At 43.9% G+C, this 22,005-nt stretch overlaps 1 protein-coding gene across 1 annotated transcript; it reads right to left on the bottom strand.

Annotated features, from left to right (window-relative positions):
- Window positions 1–5,584: 5,584 nt before the first annotated feature.
- Window positions 5,585–20,756, bottom strand: LOC112234738 (NAD(+) hydrolase SARM1). The gene is made up of 10 exons (XM_024403022.2): window positions 19,457–20,756; window positions 18,892–19,279; window positions 18,515–18,745; window positions 12,147–12,359; window positions 11,290–11,381; window positions 10,981–11,174; window positions 10,600–10,732; window positions 9,458–9,647; window positions 7,830–7,951; window positions 5,585–7,612 (listed from the first exon to the last, which is right to left on the bottom strand). The coding sequence occupies exons 1-10, from the start codon at window positions 19,933–19,935 to the stop codon at window positions 7,480–7,482; spliced, it is 2,175 nt and encodes a 724-aa protein (XP_024258790.1). The 5' UTR covers window positions 19,936–20,756; the 3' UTR covers window positions 5,585–7,479.
- Window positions 20,757–22,005: the final 1,249 nt, after the last annotated feature.

The raw sequence follows: 22,005 nt of genomic DNA, 5'->3' as shown, positions 1-22,005 counted from the left end.
ATAATCCCCTTTCCTTAACCCGATTGAGACATTCTTCTCCACATGGAGGTGGAAGGTATATGATAGGTTGACACGCCCTGACCTTAGTTTTCTATGTTTTATGTGTTATTTTGGTCAGGGTGTGATGAGGGTGGGTATGCTTGTTTGTCCTGTCTAGGGTTTTTTGTATATACAGGGGTGTTTGTTAGTCTAGGTTTATTATAGGTCTGTGGTGGCCTGAATTGGTTCCCAATCAGAGACAGTTGTTTATCGTTGTCTCTGATTAGGGATCATATTTAGGTTGCCATTTTCCAATTTTGGTTTTGTGGGTTATTTTGAATGTGTAGTTGCCTGTTTCAGCACTTGTTGTATATAGCGTCACATTCGTTTAGTTATTTTGTTAGTTTAGTGTTCTTTCTTTATTAAAAGAAGAATGTATTCATATCACGCTGTGCCTTGGTCTCCTCGTTATGACAAATGTGACGGGTGCTCTCACGAACAAGCCACCCTTCTCTAGGCCATGGATGACGTATGCAATGACATCACGGCAGACCAGTGTCAGGCCTGGATTCGCCATGTCTGAAGTTTCTTCCCAAGATGTTTGGCTAATGAAAACATCCATTGTGATGTGGTTGAGAACCTGTGGCTGAATCCATAAGACAGGGTTGATGGAAATATAGAAGTACAGTAATCAACTCTTTGTTTTGCTTTTTGCAGTTAGCCAGGTGAGGAACACTGTAGTTGCCGTTTTACTGTAGTTTTCTTTTTTGTAGCTAATTATTTTTGCTCTGATTCAAAGAAACCAGTGTTGTGATTTTATTGTATTTAATCAATACATTTCAGATTTTGTTCAATGATTCCACTGTCTGTAGTATTCTCTCTACTAGTCCTTTTACAGTGATGTATTTACGTGTAGTACCATAATGAAACATATCACATATTTTGAACTGCAATATTTGATGATTGTACGAACAACTACACAGTGAAAATATCGGTATCTTGTGTGTGGGTAATCTAAATTAATGTTCCTATGGTATTTCATGATAAAAAAATTGCTAACATGCATTGGTCAAAACTGAAGTCATATTGTCAGAACTCTTCACACAGTCAGCGAAACAGAAGTGTATGTGGACCAAATTGTGAATCATTTTCATTGCTTTTACACAAAATGCATTCAATGACCATGTTCTCCAAAATCCATGAACTCTTTTCTCATTCATACTCCACCACCTGCAAAACTATATATTTGCACCCCTTTTTTTGAAATGCAAACTCACTGTTTCTAAAACTTTGAAAAACATATTTTGGTTACTGGCCCAATGCTCTAACCACCAGGGTACCTGCCTCTAATCACTAGGCTACCTGCCTCTAACCACTAGGCTACCTGTCTCTAACCACTAGGCTACCTGCCACCCAGTACAAGTGATTATACTATTATACTACTATGTTTTTTCAGGAATTTGTTTTTGTTTCAACTTTTTATTTTTCACAAGTAAATGACTATATGCAAAGATAAAGAAAAACTAAAGGCTATTGAAGCAAATTGCTGCATTTCTGATTCATTCTTGTTACATATACTTTAGTACAGTCAATGTGAAAAGGTGTTATTCTTATTCAATAAAATACTGATTTATGTAAAAAATCATTCAAACTTCAAAGAGAAAAGTTAATTTATGTAATGCTCCCTGTTAGTGTTTTTTGTAGGTCAGTGTGTTATGAGTGACAATGTATGCTTTCTGAGTGAGAATTGTTGCCAGTGTTATGGTCGAACAAGCTTATTTTGAGACATGTTTTGGTGGTTTGAGTGAGTTTTGGAGGACAGATTGACTGTTTGGCCAAGATGCATGAGGTGGCAGGGTAGCCTAGTGGTTAGAGCATAGGATTAGTAACCAGAGGGTTGCAAGTTCAAATCCTTGAGCTGACAGGGTACAAATCTGTCGTTCTGCCCCTGAACAGGCAGTTAACCCACTGTTCCTAGGCCGTCATTGAAAATAAGAATTTGTTCTTAACTGACTTGCCTAGTAAAATAAATAAAGCAGACTGAAGAGTTTTGAAAAAGTGGCTTCAGTATTGACGGATGCTTGTTAGCAATTGAAAAAAAAACGAGTTATTTGAACCAGGGTTCAGGGTTTGAGTCCAGGGTTTCTCTAAAGATATGAATGCACAATGCAATGTTTTGAACATTGGACAGCCTGATGACCGGTTTGTGTCTAGAGTTTTGAAAAATGACCAAGGTTCTGAAATTAGTGCCAAAGTGACTGTAAAAAACTGCAATACCCACACTACTATATCAAAAAATCCAAGGGTAGGCAGAAAATGCATGACTCAGAAAATATGAAATTCAATAACAGTGTCACCCTAGCATACGAGCAGCAGAAAGATTGGCTTTAGCCCAACTTGTCCAGACTCAACCATTAGTATCTCTTAACAAAACGAGACTGATCGGCTTCTAGCAGCAGTCAGGGAGTACTGAGTTACACTGCTTACAGTTTACTGTCATCCCTCCATTCAACAGATAGCCCAGTCTAACCCCTTAAGTGCCCTAACACCGCAACCCTGTCACCCCTCCATACAATACACATACACAGAGAAGTCTCTCTGTGTGTGTCTGTCAATTGATGGCTTAGTCTAAACTTCCTGCTCCCTAAAGTGTTCCCACATAGCAACACATGATAACCCCTGAACATGAGGCCTCAGCTAACACACACACCACACACACTGACCTGGGTTCTACCCTCAGTAGCACAGAGGGGCAACCAGATCTCTTATAACACATTTAAATGGTGCAACGGAACTGAGAGGTTGAGGCCAGGGGAGGGGTTGAAGCCTTACTGTCACTCAGTATTTGTGATGATTTCTTTTGATTGGCTGTTATGGGAAAGGAAAGCCCATGATAGGCCTACTGGCTTCCTATTTTCTGAATTTAAAAAAAATATATTTTTTATTGAACTAGGCAAGTCAGTTAAGAACACATTTTTATTTACAATGACGTCCTAGGAACAGTGGGTTAACTGCCTTGTTCAGGGGCAGAACGTCAGATTTGACCTTGTCAGCGCTGGGATTCGCTCTAGCAACCGATTGGTTACTGGCCCAACGCTCTAACCACTAGACTACCCCAAATCATGCAACCAATGTTTTCAATGCGCTGACTGGAAGTTGCTTTGGATTAAAGTTTCTGCTAAATGACTAAAATATAAACTAAGCAAAAAAAGAAATGGCCCTTTTTCAGGACCCTGTCTTTCAAAGATAATTCATAAAAATTAAAATAACTTCACAGACCTTCATTGTAAAGAGTTTAAACACTGTTTCCCATGTTTGTTCAATGAACCATAAACAATTAATGAACATGCACAGTGGAACGGTCGCTTAGACACTAACGGCTTACAGATGGTAGGCAATTAAGGTCACAGTTATGAAAACTTAGGACACTAAAGAGGCCTTTCTATTGACTCTGAAAAACACCAAAAGGAAGATGCCCAGGTTCCCTGCTCATCTGCGTGAACGTGCCTTAAGCATGCTGCAAGGAGGCAATAAATTGCAATATCCGTACTGTGTGACGCCTAAGACAGCGCTACAGGGAGACAGGACGGACAGCTGATCATCCTCGCAGTGGCAGACCACGTGTAACAACACCTGCACAGGATCGGTACATCCGAACATCACACCTGCGGGACAGGTACAGGATGGCAACAACAACTGCCCGAGTTACACCAGGAACGCACAATCCCTCCATCAGTGCTCAGACTGTCCGCAATAGGCTGAGAGAGGCTGGACTGAGGGTTGTAGGCCTGTTGTAAGGCACGTCCTCACCAGACATCCCCGGCAACAACGTTGCCTATGGGCACAAACCCACCATCACTGGACCAGACAGGACTGGCAAAAAGTGCTCTTCACTGACGAGTCGCGGTTTTGTCTCACCAGGGGTGATGGTCGGATTCACGTTTAGCGTCGAAGGAATGAGCGTTACACCGAGGCCTGTACTCTGGAGCAGGATCGATTTGGAGGTGGAGGGTCCGTCATGGTCTGGGGCGGTGTGTCACAGCATCATCGGACTGAGCTTGTTGTCATTGCAGGCAATCTCAACACTGTGCGTTACAGGGAATCAAATCAAATCAAATCAAATTTATTTATATAGCCCTTCGTACATCAGCTGATATCTCAAAGTGCTGTACAGAAACCCAGCCTAAAACCCCAAACAGCAAGCAATGCAGGTGTAGAAGCACAGTGGCTAGGAAAAACTCCCTAGAAAGGCCACAACCTAGGAAGAAACCTAGAGAGGAACCAGGCTATGTGGGGTGGCCAGTCCTCTTCTGGCTGTGCTGGGTGGAGATTATAACAGAACATGGCCAAGATGTTCAAATGTTCATAAATGACCAGCATGGTCGTATAATAATAAGGCAGAACAGTTGAAACTGGAGCAGCAGCACGGTCAGATGGACTGGGGACAGCAAGGAGTCATCATGTCAGGTAGTCCTGGGGCATGGTCCTAGGGCTCAGGTCCTCTGAGAGAGAGAAAGAAAGAGAGAATTAGAGAGAGCATATGTGGGGTGGCCAGTCCTCTTCTGGCTGTGCCGGGTGGAGATTATAACAGAACATGGCCAAGATGTTCAAATGTTCATAAATGACCAGCATGGTCGTATAATAATAAGGCAGAACAGTTGAAACTGGAGCAGCTGCAGACATCCTCCTCCCCTTCCTGCAGGCTCAGCCATACTGCTTGTTATTTCATGATTTCCTGCAAGACAGGAATGTCAGTGTTCTGCCATGGCCAGCGAAGAGCCCGGATTTCAATCCCACTGAGCACGTCTGGGACCTGTTGGATCGGAGGGTGAGGGCTAGGGCCATTCCCCCCAGAAACTTGCAGGTGTCTTGGTGGAAGAGTGGGGTAACATCTCACAGCAAGAACTGGCAAATATGGTGCAGTCCATGAGGAGGAGATGCACTGCAGTACTTAATGCAGCTGGTGGCCACACCAGATACTGACTGTTACTTTTGATTTTGACCCCCGTCCCCATTTGTTTAGGGACACATTATTCAATTTCTTGTTCAGTTTATGTCTCAGTTGTTGAATCTTGTTATGTTCATACAAATATTTACACATGTTAAGTTTGCTGAAAATAAACGCAGTTGACAGTGAGAGGACATTTCTTTTTTCTCTGAGTTTATGTGAGAAGATATTGTGAATTGATTTTGTCTGCACCGTACAGTATAACTGCTTTTTAGATACAGTGAATGATATTTATCATCTTTAAAAAGGGAACGAATGGATGATTAAATCATGCAGATGATATACTTGGTAACACTTAAATTTAAGTGGCTACTTATGAAATGTTATTGCATTATAAAACATTCATAGCACCTTGTAGATTCAGACACGGAACATATGAAACTCTACAATAAAGCAAGACGCAAATGTTTGTATTTTATCATGAGCGTTTCACAACTATGGGCCTTCTGCCTCATGCCTTACTGATTTAGTCTGCACTTTCATAAAACGATTGCATCTATTAGCTGCTAAGAATATGTTAATTATAATAAGGCATTACAACGCTTCAGAAAAATCTATTTCAAGTACAGTGAAAAGAATCACAGACGCACTGTATCCTCAGGTTAGTAGTTTTTATTGCGCCACTGTATTGTTAAATGACAACACTGCCTAAGTCCTGTCCATGTATACAGTATTTAATCAACATACCTGTATTGAGAGCAACACATATATTAAGGCAACAGGGGAAAAAGCCCAGAAGAGCCATCAAAACAGTGACAAGATATAGCTAGTATTGCTGAGAGCAAATACTGGAGCTTTAGACTGAGGTGACATTTTGTGTTTGCCTTCCTACACACCATTTAGCAGAAGGTGTGGGCACATTCAGTATCTACATCATTAACAGATATGAATCTACAAAACAAACATGTCACTGAACCTAAGAATTCCATGTTTAAAATAATGTTTTACCATTCCACTTCAGTTAATTAGAGATACGATAACCTGGTGATTTTATGACTTCTGCTGTCATTTTGCAACACTTTACGTAATATCTAAACTGATAATCAGATACTGCATGATTGTTTTGGTTGGATGTTTCTAGAATCTTTATCTTGTCACAGGTAATAGTATAGTAAAACTGTAGGTGCATGCTGGTACATGTCTAAGAAGGATCCTCGATGTGAGCCAAGTATACAGTATTTAGCTCTGCCCTCAATGTGGTAACATTTATCTACTGAACTGCTTCTATCCAATAGATACAAGCAAGTGAACTAAGGCTAACTGTCAAGCAGCCAAATCAATGACAGAATCTCTTAGCGTTATGAAGGAACCAAACCACAAATCAGTATTGTAGATACAGCGGTTTAGCCGAACAAAGTAACAGCATGTTGTGACTGTATACTACAATAATTTCTGACAGGAAGATGATGTAAGTGTTTTCATGGAGTAGCTTCAGCCTTAAGGGGTAGTGTAGATACTGGTTTTGTAAACTGATTGTCTCTTTGTGAGCAGAGAGTGAGAGCGTCTATCCGTTTTCACATCAGCAGGATGCTTTGATAATGGTAGTTTTCATTGCCTTAGAGCTTGGTTGAGAGAGATAGTGCTTTGTGAACCTCTGGTTGTTGCTAAGCACATGAGCACAGGTTTGTAATGAGTATATGTAGCTGGTGGGATCTGAACCCCTCTCTCCTGGTCCAGAAACTAACACCTTAACCATTAGACTAATTCCCCCTTGGGCAGAGGGTGACACTGGCTTTAAGTCACAGGCAGGGCTACCTCATCACGAGAGCAGGATTCCAAATCACCGTTACATATAGAGATCGTACATCATCTCTGTTGGATTAGGCTGTTTGCCATCACCTAGGTTACACTATCATAAAGAGACATATCAAATACGGGCTGCAGTTGACCACCAATGAGCATACAGGGTTTCATTTATAAGCACCATGAGAAAAAAAGAGGCATAGTATTTCCCATACGCTATATAGTTTACACTGGATCATTATTAAAAACCAGGATATTGTTTTGTCTTAGAAAGTATGGGCCTATTTAAAACAATGAGAGTGTAGTGCTATTTAGAGGCAACAGAGATACTCCAGATTGTTATTATGTGTTATGCTCGGTGCCAGCGAAAGCTGATATATCACACTAGTTATTTCCTGAGAGACACAAAATATCCCTGACCACGTCAATAACAGCTTATGACTGCGGCCGTGCAGTTTAAGGGAGTAGTACATGGTATTTAGAAGTGCTGAAACCCCAAATTACATTTAGTATTTACGCTATGGACTATAATAACGCTATGGACTATAATAACTTTACATCTGGATCAACGGCTAGTAGCAAAGCCATCTCATTAGCATATGATCTAAATACAGCCTATTAAACATGTCTTCACATGCACAGGGTTAGAGCTGACCAACCAGAGCTCAGAGCACGCTCTGTTTGGTATTATTGATTACTGATCACCATTTTACATCATCACAGACCAGAGGACCTCCAATCAGAGGCCTCTATTTCTTCTGTGGTCCCTGAGGCCCCTTGGGGCAGTCTGTCTTGGGGCTGTCGGTCAGGTCTTGGCTGGGGTTGCCCATGAGGAAACGTAGGATCTTCTCAATGGTGGCCTCCTGGTACTCATGGGACCACCTGTATCCAGAGAGAGAGAGGAAGGGAGGGGGAGGAAGAGGGAGTCAGAGGAAGAGAGAGGGAAGGAGAAAGAGAGGTGAAGAGAGATGGAAAGAGAAAGTGATGGAGAACGAAAATGAAAGAGATTTGATTCCTAATAAGTACACTTCAGATAAATGTCCAAACTGCCAATCATTCTCAAACAGATTCTGCGGTATTGTATCTCTCTGTGACTCACTTGATGCCATTGAAGTTTAGGATAGTTTTCATGTCCTCGGGAAGAGTGTTTGGGTCAGGCCACAGGAAGTTATCAGTTACAGGGACAATGTTCTTCTTTCCAGCCAGAGCTGTGACAATCTCCTGCAGTATTTAAGAGAGGTACGTTAAATCACGGACAGACACAGAATGCCCTCGCAGACATGGAATGTCTACACATGTAAGGGGCAGGGGTATATGGGAGAAATAATCTCTCAAATGTATTGAGGGCACCTCTCTATGTCTAATATTGTATATCACCAACATAGAGTTGGAACATGTAGACATGTAAAGGCCAGGGTGACCGGATTATACACATAGAAAATAATTGTAATTCCATCTAGATACTATAGGATCTACAGTTGAAGTCGGAAGTTTACATACACCTTAGCCAAATACTTTTAAACCCAGTTTTTCACAATTCCTGACATTTAATCCAAGTACAAATTCCCTGTTTTAGGTCAGTTAGGATCACCACTTTATTTTAAGAATGTGAAATGTCAGATATGTCACTTTTCGCACCAAATTACGTTCATCTCTAGGAGACAGAACGCGTCTCCTTCCTGAGCGGTATGACGGCTGCGTGGTCCCATGGTGTTTATACTTACGTACTATTGTTTGTACAGATGAACCGGATACCTTCGGGCATTTGGAAATTGCTCCCAAGGATGAATCAGACTTGTGGAGGTCTACCATTTTGTTCTGAGGTCTTGAAATACATCCACAGGTACAGCTCTAATTGACACAAATTATGTCAATTAGCCTATCAGAAGCTTCTAAAGCCATGACATCATTTTCTGGAATTTTCCAAGCTGTTTAAAGGCACAATCAACTTTGTGTATGTAAACTTCTGACCCATTGGAATTGTGATACAGTGAATTATAAGTGAAATAATCTGTCAGTAAACAATTGTTGGAAAAATGTATTGTGTCATGCACATAGTAGATATCCTAACCGATTCGCCAAAACTATAGTTTGTTAACAAGACATTTGTGGAGTGGTTGAAAAACGAGTTTTAATGACTCCAACCTTAGTGTATGTAAACTTCCGACTTCAACTGCATGTGGGAATGGTGTTCATCGACTACAACTCAGCGTTCAACACTATAGGGCCCTCGAAGCTCATCACCAAGCTCAGGACCCTGGGACTGAACTCCTCCCTCTGTTCTCAATCCTGGACTTCCTGACTGGCCGCCCCATGCGGTGAGGGTAGGCAACAACACATCCGCCACGCTAACCCTCAACATGTGAGCCCTCGTCACATACACTGCTGCTACTGTTTATTATCTATCCTGTTGCCTAGTCCCTTTAGCCCTACCTATATGTACATATCTAACTCAATTACCTCGTACCCCTGCACATCGGTACTGCTATCCTGTGTATATAGCCAAGTTATCTTTACTCATTGTGTATTTATTCTGTGTGTTATTCTCTTCTTCTATTTTTTTCTCTGCATTTTTGGAAAAGGTCCGTAAGTAAGCATTTCACTGTTTGTCTCCACCTGTTGTTTACAAAGTATGTGACAAATACAATTTGATTTGAACATCTAGACAGGTAGCTGCAGCTGTATACTATTGGATCTAAATTGTTTGTAGATCTGTCTATGTCTGACCTTGTGTACCCAGTCCTTCATGCCAGTGTCGCCCATGCACTTGTCGAGGGCATTGGCAGACAGCACCAGGATGAAGTTCCGTGCCCGCTGGACGCTCTGGATCAGCTTGTCAGCAAACTTCCCTGCTTCCAGCTTCTCCACGTCAATGAACACACTGAAACCTCTGACCTGAAGGTGGACCTTCAACAGACTGGGGGGAGAGAGAGGGAGGGGAGAGAGAGGGAGTGGAGAGAGGGAGTGGAGAGAGGGAGGGGAGAGAGAGGGAGTGGAGAGAGGGAGGGAAGAGAGAGGGAGTGGAGAGAGGGAGGGGAGAGAGAGGGAGTGGAGAGAGGGAGACAGAGAAAAAGGTGGGGAGAAAGTAACGATTGACAATCTGCAGATCTTAGAATCCAGATAATCCTGACGAACCTGATTAAGGTGTTTGTCTTCCAAAGCTCCCTAGCTTTCCCTCTCCCTAGCTTTCCCTCTCCCCAGCTTTCCCTCTCTTTCCCTCTCCCTAGCTTTCCCTCTCTTTCCCTCTCCCTAGCTTTCCCTCTCTTTCCCTCTCCCTCTCTTTCCCTCTCCATAGCTTTCCCTCTCCCTCTCTTTCCCTCTCCCTAGCTTTCCCTCTCCCTCTTTTCCCTCTCCCTAGCTTTCCCTCTCCCTCTCTTTCCCTCTCCCTAGCTTTCCCTCTCTTTCCCTCTCCCTCTCTTTCCCTCTCCCAAGCTTTCCCTCTCTTTCCCTCTCCCTAGCTTTCCCTCTCCCTCTCTTTCCCTCTCCCTAGCTTTCCCTCTCCCTCTCTTTCCTCTCCCTAGCTTTCCCTCTCCCTCTCTTTCCCTCTCCCAAGCTTTCCCTCTCTTTCCCTCTCCCTAGCTTTCCCTCTATTTCCCTCTCCCTCTTTCCCTCTCCCTAGCTTTCCCTTTCTTTCCCTCTCCCTAGCTTTCCCTCTCTTTCCCTCTCCCTCTCTTTCCCTCTCCCTAGCTTTCCCTCTTTTCCTCTCCCTAGCTTTCCCTCTCCCTAGCTTTCCCTCTCTTTCCCTCTCCCTAGCTTTCCCTCTCTTTCCCTCTCCCTAGCTTTCCCTCTCTTTCCCTCTCCCTAGCTTTCCCTCTCTTTCCCTCTCCCTAGCTTTCCCGCTCTCCCTCTCCATCTCCCTCTCTCCATACCTGGCGAGCTGGGAACCGGTGGTCCTGCGGTAGCTAATAAACACATCCGGTCCAGGGGGTTGGGCATCGGTCAGACACGGCTTTATCGGCCTACGGGTGGCTGCCAGGATCTTGGCGCGGTGGATGCCGTTCTCTAGAAGGAGAAAATGAATACTTTATTCTCCATTATAAACTGGGTGGTTCGAGCCCTGAATGCTGATTGGCTGACAGCCGTGGTATTCTACGGGTATGACAAAACATTTATTTTTACTGCTCCGCTTTGCGTCGTGCCTAAGAACAGCACTTAGCTGTGGTATATAGGCAATATACCACACCCCCCTGGGCCTTATTGCTTAATTGTCTCGCAGGGAACGTAAATGTGTATTTTGGTTCACAACCCACCTACGTAACAGTCTGACTGGAGCTGCTGGTCAGTGAGGTGGAGGACGTTCTTGCGGTCCACTCCAGACTGTACCAGGCCGTAGGTGTACTGGCGGAAGCGCGGGTCCACCTCACCCAGCCAGTCAGCCATGTTGTTGGGGTCACAGGTCGAGTAGTTGGCGTAGGTCTTCAGCACGCGCAGGTCACGGAGGAACCTAGAAGACAACACAAAATGGAGTGGGCAGGGTAAGTCAGGGATTTAACTGAAGTTGACTGGTGTAGCAGATGTTTTATAAGCTTGACATAAACCTGACAGATGACTGAACTAACCTCTTGCGAGTGAGTCCTGCAGTCATACCCAGGTCAGTGCTCAGATCCTGGTCTGTGATGTTCAGCAGTAGGTCGCCATCCACTTGCAGCTCCTGAAGGACGGGCACAGAGAGGAGAGAGAAAGACTGAGTGAATATAGTGAGCAAGAGGCAAAGGAGAAATACAGGTAACTGACTAAATAAAAGGAACACCAACATAAAGTGTCTTAATAAGGCGTTGGGTCACCACAAACCAGAACAGCTTCAATACGCCTTGGCATAGATTCTACGAGTGTATGGAACTCTATAGGAGGGATGCGACACCATTTTTCCATGAGAAATTCCATCATTTGGTGTTTTGTTGATGGTGGTGGAAAACGCTGTCTCCACTGCAGCAGAATCTCCCAAAAGTGTTAAATTGGGTTGAGATTTGGTGACTGAGACGGCCATGGCATATGGTTTACATCGTTTTCATGCTCATCAAACCATTCAGTGACCACTCGTGCCCTGTAGATGGGGCCATTGTCATGTTATGGGGGCATAGACATGGTAGACAAAATAATGGCCAAAATAATGGCCAAAATAATGGCCTGCCCAGCATTTTTATACATGACCCTAAGCATGATGAAATGTTAATTGCTTAATTAACTCATTTACTCAAGTGTTTCCATTATTTTGACAGTAACTTGTAGGTATTCATATTTAATCGATATGAAACCAAACATTCACCTTATTTTTTCAACATCTCTACAAGGACTATAGAATAGCATTCTCATTCGTTATTGTTCAAACCTCTTTTGCTATCGCTATCTCTCTTACTCTCACACACACACACACACACACACACACACACACACACTGAGACACAGAAACACACACCTGGAAGCGCTCAGTGTAAGCGCTGAATCCAATCACTTGGAGCCATCTCTGCACCTCACCACCCTTCCAGTTGGGCACAGAGGACAGTATACGTCGTGGCACCTCCTCCCCCATCATCCTTAGTGCCCGCTTGGCCAGGGCACAGGCCGTCCCGTTGCTGGAGTACATGACGATCCTTTTCAGGCTCTGCACCGCACCTATCTCCTGGAAGATCTGGGAGGAAGAATGTACACACATTCAATTGTATGTCTATTGATATTGTAGGACAGGTGATTTTAATGCAGGGAAACTTAACTTAACTATTTTTTACCAAATGTTTTACCACCATGTTACATGTGCAACTACAGGCAACAAAACTCTTTATCACATTTACGCCATACACAGAAACACCATACACAGAAACATATCTCATTTCCGGCGCCGACAGAGATGGCCGCCTCGCTTCGCGTTCCTAGGAAACTATGCAGTATTTTGTTTTTTTACATTGGTACCCCAGGTAATCTTAGGTTTTATTACATACAGTTGGGAGGAACTATTGGATATAAGAACAACGTCAACTCACCATCATTACGACCAGGAATATGACTTTCCCAAAGCGGATCTTCTGTTTTGCCCACCACCCAGGACGATGGATCGGATCCCAGCCGGCGAACTAAAACAACGACGCCGTAAACACATCGTGCACCGCTCCCGAGCATAGTACTCGCCAATGTCCTGTCTCTTGACAACAAGGTTGATGAAATCCAAGCAAGGGTAGCATTCCAGAGAGACATAAGAGACTGTAACGTTCTTTGTTTAACGGAAACATGGCTCACTCGAGACACGCTATCGGAGTCGGTACAGCCAGCTGGTTTCTTCACGCATCGCACCGACAGAAACAAGCATCTTTCTGGTAAGAAGAAGGGCAGCGAGGTATGCCTTATGATTAACAAGAAGTGGTGTGATCATAACAACATACAGGAACTCAAGTCCTTCTGTTCACCTGACTTCCTGAATTCCTCACAATCAAATGTCGACCGCATTATCTACCAAGAGAATTCTCTTCGATTATAATCACAGCTGCATATATTCCCCCCCAAGCAGACACAACGATGGCACTGAACGAACTTCATTTGACTCTATGTAAACTGGAAACCACAAATCCTGAGGCTGCATTCATTGTAGCTGGGGATCTTAACAAGGCTAATCTGAAAACAAGACTCCCTAAATTCTATCAGCATATCGATTGTGCAACCAGGGCTGGTAAAACCCTGGATTATTGTTATTCTAACTTCTGCGACGCATATAAGGCCCTCCCCCGCCCTCCTTTCGGAAAAGCTAACCACGACTCCATTTTGTTGCTCCCAGCCTATAGACAGAAACTAAAACAGGAAGCTCCCGCGCTCAGGTCTGTTCAACGCTGGTCCGACCAATCGGATTCCACGCTTCAAGATTGCTTCGATCAAGTGGACTGGGATATGTTCCGCATTGCGTCAATCAACAACATTGACGAATACGCTGATTCGGTGAGCGAGTTTATTAGCAAGTGCATCGGCGAAGTCGTACCCACGTATCACCGCCTGGTACGGCAACTGCTCTGCCCACAACCATAAGGCTCTCCAGAGGGTAGTGAGGTCTGCACAACGCATCACCGGGGGCAAACTACCTGCCCTCCAGGACACCTACAACACCCAATGCCACAGGAAGGCCATAAAGATCATCAAGAACAACAACCACCCGAGCCACTGCCTGTTCATCCCGCTATCACCCAGAAGGCGAAGTTAGTACAGGTGCATAAAAGCAGGGACCGAGAGACTGAAAAACAGCTTCTATCTCAAGGCCATCAGACTGTTAAACAGCCACCACTAACATTGAGTGGCTGCTACCAACATACTGACTCAACTCCATCCAATTTAAAAATGTAAAAATGGATGAAAAATGTATCACTAGCCACTTTAAACAATGCCACTTTATATAATGTTTACATACCCTACATTACTCATCTCATATGTACCGTATATACTGTACTCGATACCATCTACTGCATCTTGCCTATGCCGTTCTGTACCATCACTCATTCATATATTTTAATTTACATATTCTTTAGCCCTTTACACTTGTGTGTATAAGGTAGTTGTTGTGAAATTGTTAGGTTAGATTATTTGTTGGTTATTACTGCATTGTCGGAACTAGAAGCACAAGCATTTCGCTACACTCGCATTAACATCTGCTAACCATGTGTATGTGACAAATAAAATTGGATTTGATTTGACATACAAGGCTCTACCTCACCCTCCCTTTAGCAAATCTGACCATAACTACAGTGCCTTGCGAAAGTATTCGGCCCCCTTGAACTTTGCGACCTTTTGCCACATTTCAGGCTTCAAACATAAAGATATAAAACTGTATTTTTTTGTGAAGAATCAACAACAAGTGCGACACAATCATGAAGTGGAACGACATTTATTGGCTATTTCAAACTTTTTTAACAAATCAAAAACTGAAAAATTGGGCGTGCAAAATTATTCAGCCCCTTTACTTTCAGTGCAGCAAACTCTCTCCAGAAGTTCAGTGAGGATCTCTGAATGATCCAATGTTGACCTAAATGACTAATGATGATAAATACAATCCACCTGTGTGTAATCAAGTCTCCGTATAAATGCACCTGCACTGTGATAGTCTCAGAGGTCCGTTAAAAGCGCAGAGAGCATCATGAAGAACAAGGAACACACCAGGCAGGTCCGAGATACTGTTGTGAAGAAGTTTAAAGCCGGATTTGGATACAAAAAGATTTCCCAAGCTTTAAACATCCCAAGGAGCACTGTGCAAGCGATAATATTGAAATGGAAGGAGTATCAGACCACTGCAAATCTACCAAGACCTGGCCGTCCCTCTAAACTTTCAGCTCATACAAGGAGAAGACTGATCAGAGATGCAGCCAAGAGGCCCATGATCACTCTGGATGAACTGCAGAGATCTACAGCTGAGGTGGGAGACTCTGTCCATAGGACAACAATCAGTCGTATATTGCACAAATTTGGCCTTTATGGAAGAGTGGCAAGAAGAAAGCCATTTCTTAAAGATATCCATAAAAAGTGTTGTTTAAAGTTTGCCACAAGCCACCTGGGAGACACACCAAACATGTGGAAGAAGGTGCTCTGGTCAGATGAAACCAAAATGGAACTTTTTGGCAACAATGCAAAACGTTATGTTTGGCGTAAAAGCAACACAGCTCATCACCCTGACCACACCATCCCCACTGTCAAACATGGTGGTGGCAGCATCATGGTTTGGGCCTGCTTTTCTTCAGCAGGGACAGGGAAGATGGTTAAAATTGATGGGAAGATGGATGGAGCCAAATACAGGACCATTCTGGAAGAAAACCTGATGGAGTCTGCAAAAGACCTGAGACTGGGACGGAGATTTGTCTTCCAACAAGACAATGATCCAAGACATAAAGCAAAATCTACAATGGAATGGTTCAAAAATAAACATATCCAGGTGTTAGAATGGCCAAGTCAAAGTCCAGACCTGAATCCAATTGAGAATCTGTGGAAAGAACTGAAAACTGCTGTTCACAAATGCTCTCCATCCAACCTCACTGAGCTCGAGCTGTTTTGCAAGGAGGAATGGGAAAAATTTCAGTCTCTCGATGTGCAAAACTGATAAAAAAAAAAAAAAAACTGAACTGACATAGCCCAAGCGACTTACAGCTGTAATCGCAGCAAAAGGTGGCGCTACAAAGTATTAACTTAAGGGGGCTGAATAATTTTGCACGCCCAATTTTTAAGTTTTTGATTTGTTAAAAAAGTTTGAAATATCCAATAAATGTCGTTCCACTTCATGATTGTGTCCCACTTGTTGTTGATTCTTCACAAAAAAATACAGTTTTATATCTTTATGTTTGAAGCCTGAAATGTGGCAAAAGGTCGCAAAGGTCAAGGGGGCCGAATACTTTCGCAAGGCACTGTATATCCTCCTGATTCCTGCTTTCAAGCAAAACAGGAAGTACCAGTAATGCGCTCAATACAGAAGTGGTCCGATGAAGCGGATGCTAAGCTAAGGGGCTATGTCATTAGCACAGACTGGAAAAGCTCCGGAATTCATCCGATAACATTGAGGAGTTTACCACATCAGTCACCGGCTTCATTAGTAAGTGCATCGACGACGTCTTCCCTACAGTGACCCCAATCAAATAACATGGATTACAGGCAACATCTGAACTGAGCTGCGGGCTAGAGCTACTGCTTTCAAGGAGCGGGACAATAATCCAGAACCATGCATGAGAGCACCAGCAGTTCCGGACGATTGTGTGATCTCGCTGTCAGTAGCCGATGTAAGACCTTGAAACATGTTAACAATCACAAGGCCGTGGGACTAGATGGATACTAGAACGCGTACTCGGAGCATATGCTTCACTGAGATTTTCAACCTCTCCCTGACTGAGTCTGTAATACCTACATGTTTCAAGCAGACCACCGTAGTCCCTTCACCCAAGAACGCCAAGGTAACCTGTCTAAATGTCTATTGCAAAGAGCACTAACATCTGTAGCCATGAAATGCTTTGAAAGGCTGGTCATGGCTCACATCAACACCATCATCCTAGACACGCTGGACCCACTCCAATTCGCATATCGCCCCAACAGATCCACAGACGACAGTATCTCTATTGCACTCCACACTGCCCTTTCCCACCTGGACAAGAGGAACACCTATGTGAGAATGCTATTCATTGACTACAGTTCAGCATTCAATACCATAGAGCCCTCCAAGCTTATCACTAAGCTCAGGACCCTGGGACTGAACACCTCCCTCAGCAACTGGATCCTGGACTTCCTGGTGGGGCATCCTCAGGTGGTGAGAGTAAGCAACAACATGTCCGCCACACTGACCCGCAACATGGGGGCCCCTCAAGGGTGTGTAATTAGTCCTCTCCTGTACTCCCTGTTCACCCACAACTGCGTGTCTGTGCACAACTCCAACACCATCATTATGTTTTCTGATGACATGTCAGTGGTAGGCCTGATCACCGACAACGATGAGACCACCTACCGAGAGGAGGTCAGTGACCTGACAGTGTGGTGCCAGGACAACAACTTCTCCCTAAATGTCAGTAAGACAAAGGAACTGATTGTGCACTACAGGAAACGTAGGGCCGAGTACGCCCCCATCCACATCATCAGTGCTGTAGTGGAGCGGGTTGAGAGCTTCAAGTTCCTTGTGTCCACATCACTAAGGAATGAACATGGTCCACACAAACCAACACAGTCGTGAAGAAGGCACGACAATGCATCTTCCCTTTTAGGAGGCTGAAAAGATGTGTCATGGGCCCTCAGATCCTCAAAAGGTTCTACACCTGCACTATTGAGAGCATCTTGACTGGCTGCATCACCGCTTGGTATGATAACTGCTTGACATCCGACCGCAAGGTGCTACAGAGGGTAGTGCGTACGGTTCAGTACATCACTTGGGTCAGACGAAGGCCCTAAAAATGTCCACCCAAGTTATAGACTGTTCTCTCTGCTACCGCATTGCAAGTGGTACCGATGCACTGCAAGTCTGGAACCAACAGGACTCTGAACAGCTTCTACCCCCAACCCACAAGACTATTAAATAGTTAACCAAATAGCTACCTGGACTATCTACATTGAACCTTTTTGCTCTTTTGACTGATTACATATGCTGTTGCTACTGTTTATTATCTATCCTGTTACCCAGTCACTTTACCCCTACCTATATGTACATATCTAACTCAATTACCTCGTACACCTGCACAAGGACTCTGTACTGGTACCCTGTGTATATAGCCAAGTTATCATTACTCGTTGTGTATTTATTCCTTGTGTTATTATATTTCTATATTTCTCTCTACATTGTAGGGAAGGGCCCATAAGTAAACATTTCACTGTAAGATTACCCCTGTTGTTTATGAAGCATGTGACAAATACAATTTGATTTGATTTGATATATAGTTAGGATGTGGGCACCAGAAGTAGTTTTGGGCCCCATAAGGTTGTTGGATAAAATCCCTGTATCCACTACTCACTAAAGCAGGATTTCCCAAGCTCAGTCCTCGGGACCCCAAGGGGTGCACATTTTGGTTTTTGGCCTAGTACTACACAGCTGATTAATGAATCAACTAATCATCAAGCTTTGATAATATGAATCAGCTGTGTAGTGTTAGGGCCAAAACTAAAACGTGCCCCCCTTCGGGTCCTGAGGAAAGAGTTTGGGAAACGCTGGACTATAGTGCTTACCAACCATGTAACTTGGAGAGCTACAGGGAGGGCGTGCAGGCTTTTGTTCCAGCCCAGCACTCACATCTGAATTCAGTAAATCAACTGCTCATCAAGGATGAACCAGTTGTGCTTTTGTTCCCTGATACTGACCTTGGTGTTGCGCTGGCGTGACTTGATACTGGTTTCGACACACAGGTAGAAGGCAGCGATACATTTCCCCTCCAGTCTGGCCCCATCCAGTAGTGGCAGGAGCTGCTGTAGGTCTGCAGCCGTCCTCCCCTGCATGCTGTCTGCACTGTCCAGCAAGCTCCGGGCAAACTCATCAGGGTCCAGAGATGCAATAAAGGGCTCCACCAGCTCCAACGTCCCGGACTTCACCACCTATAATAATACATTTAACAGACACTTTAATCCAAAGTGATTCACAGTGTTATGCACATCCATATGGGTGGCCCGAGCAGGAATCGAACCAACCACCCTGGCATTACAAGCTCCGTGCTCTACTAACTGAGCCACACAGGACCCACCTCCTTCTCAATCTCCCGGTTATTGGCGAGCACGGCCACCGCTAAACACGCATGGAAGCGGATGAGCTCGTCCTCTTTGGAGAACGCCAATGGAAACAACCACTCAGCTGCCTGCTTCTCAATCATCAGCCGCTGGCAGCGATGGCCCCCATACATGGCGCAGTTGGCGAGCGCAACGGCACAGTGGCGAAGGACGGTGGGGTCGGTACCGCGGCACCAGAAGAGCAGGGCATCCAGGGCGCCGTTGGCGATGAGCTGGGCGGACGTCTCCTCGGTGTGTTTGAACATGTGCTCCAGGATGCCTGAGACACTGCGGGCCAGCTGGGCATCCTCTGTCTCCCTCGTCAGGTTCAGGATCACCCCCAGACCCATGCGAGCCACGTAATCTCTGGATAGGAAGAGAGAGAGAGGTGAAAGGGGTAAACAAGAAGACGAGTATACAATTAGGTTTATAAAGACTAAGACTTACTGTATGTGGGTCCTGGAAACTGGCCCTAACGGTTAGGACCAAGACAATATTTTGTATAACCGAAAAAGTATATGTAGGCATGTAGTGAATACACACCTGTTCTCAGAGACAAGTATCTGCTCCAGGAGTTTGGCAGACTCATAGGTGATCTCCACAGCAGGTGTCATGAGGAGTTGCAGGAGCAGCTCCAGTCCTCCATCCAGTCGTATCCTGTTGCATATCTCCTCTGCGACCTGCCTTCCCACAGTGGGTAGAACCCAGGCCTCCTCTACTAACTGGAACGTCTCTGCTATGGCTCTGCGGGTCTCATCTAGATCCAAGGTATCTTTGGCTGATTTCAGTGTCTTGATAGCGGAGCGCAGGGCTGGGAGCGAGGTGTCCAAAACATCCTGAACGTCGGCACCGTAGACACCTGGCGAGACCGGTGGTGCTTTCGGTTCCGAGGATGAGCTAGAGCTGCCCGACCTCCGGTTCCCCATCCGGCTGACATATTCCGGTACTGTGAGTCTTTCAGAGCTGAACATGGAGAGGTATCGATAGAGTCTCCAGAGGGAAACGGTTAGAGATAAGAGCATCCACCAACTAGCTCTGACAGGGCCCAGAGGGCTTGTGGCAGGCCCTGATCAATAACAGATCAATTGTCTATTTCTCAGGAGAAATAAACTGGTGCATATTAACCTGGTTAGAACTGAATGGGAAACAATGTTTGTCTTGCATTCGAGTTGTTTAGACACATAAACAAACCACAATAGGTGAAATTACAATCCCATCATCTGGACTGGATGCTAAATTTTAAATGAAAAGTGACAGCTTTTAGTAAATTGCATCATCATCACACTGATGTCATCTTTGAAAATAAGTGGATAAAGACATACTCATCTCGCATCATCATGACCAAGCAGTCACACTATGCTTGCATTTAAACACGGATGTCCTCCGTTTTCTCCTATCATTTACACGAGGCCTTCTTGGATCAAATTATGTCTACTCAGAATAACCCGACTCCAAATAAATTATCAAGCCTCCACTGTATCCACTATGAAATAACGTATCACCACTGCGGATGTTCGTTCACAAAGCTGCTAGACGGGATTTTTTTTTCTCTAAAAGCCCATTACACAAATGACGTTTACCAGCTGGATGGAGAAATATAAACAGCTCTGTTGTCTTCTGTCTCTCGCTTGCATTACTGAGATTTAATCCAGACAAAGACGCACTGTGCCTCTCACGGTTTTCCTTTTTCCTCTCTATTCACATGACTCTCTATTGCTATGCTTTAAACCACACAAAATATATATCTTATTTCCGTATTATTAAAATAGCCCTCTCTTTGACATCCTTTCCTCAGCATCTTCGAGCATCCTGAAACTAGGACCGCCCATTAGCTTCAGGATATATTTACAGACCAACTGTCTTGCCGAGGTCTGCTCAGCAACAAAGCGCCAGTATGTTGCTCGTCTCCACTATGCCCCCTTGTGGATCAAGGTAGAAGCATAATCAATCCACAAGGTGTTACACACATAAACTGTGCTAAATATGTTGTTATGGAGCTACAATAAGATAAAACAGTGCACATCAATTACTAGATCAGCAGAAGCAAATAACAATATGTTGTCCATTGTAGTCATTAGGCCTTTCACTGTTGCTTAAAGGGTCAATCTGTGATTTCTACATCAATCTTTGGACTTTTAATTCATGATATAGGCCACAGTGCCTTCAGAAAGTATTCTTACCCTTGAGTTATTGCACATTTACTTTTATTACAGCCTGATTTAAAATTGATTAAATAAAACATTTTCTCACCCATCTCCACACCATAAGTATTCAGCCCTCTGAGTCATTACTTTGTAGAAGCACCTTTGGCAGCGGTTACAGCTGTGGGTCTTTCTGGGTACGTCTCTAAGAGCTTTCCACACCTGGATTGTGAGACATTTGCCCATTATTCAAATTTTCCAAGCAGATTTAAGTCAAAATTATAACTCGGCCACCCAGGAACATTCACTGTCTTCTTGGTAAGCAACTCTTTGTAGTGACTGGATGTATTGATACACCATCCAAAGTGTAATTAAAAACTTCACCATGCTCAAAGAGATATACAATGTCTGATTTAATTGTGCCTATCTACCAATAAGTCTCCTTCTTTGTCAGGCATTGGAAAACCTCCCTGGTCTTTGTGGTTGAATCTATGTTTTAAATTCACTGCTCGACTGAGGGACCTTACAGATAATTGTATGTGTGGGGTGCAGAGATGGGGTAGTCATTCAAATATAATGTTAAACACTATTATTGAACACAGAATGAGTTCATGCAACTTGTTAAGCACATTTTTACTCATGAACGTATTAAGGTTTGCCATAACAAAGGGGTTGAATAATAGTTTACTCAAGACATTTCAGCTTTTCATTTTTAATGAATTTGTAAAAATGTTGAAAAACATTATTTGACTTTGACATTATGGGACATTGTGTGTTGGTCAGTGATAAACAATTCAGGCTGTAACAACAACATTTTGAAGAAATCAAGGGGTGTGAATACTTTCTGAAGGCACTGTAATAGCCATTGATTCTTGAATAATATCATTCATAAATACTTCATGAGCTTGGTTTTAGTTCAACTGAGTGACCCCATCACAACCCAAAATATCA

Source organism: Oncorhynchus tshawytscha, linkage group LG13 (genome assembly GCF_018296145.1).
Source record: "Oncorhynchus tshawytscha isolate Ot180627B linkage group LG13, Otsh_v2.0, whole genome shotgun sequence".
NCBI classification, from domain to species: domain Eukaryota; kingdom Metazoa; phylum Chordata; class Actinopteri; order Salmoniformes; family Salmonidae; genus Oncorhynchus; species Oncorhynchus tshawytscha.
This window is presented reverse-complemented; position numbering and strand designations above follow the sequence as displayed.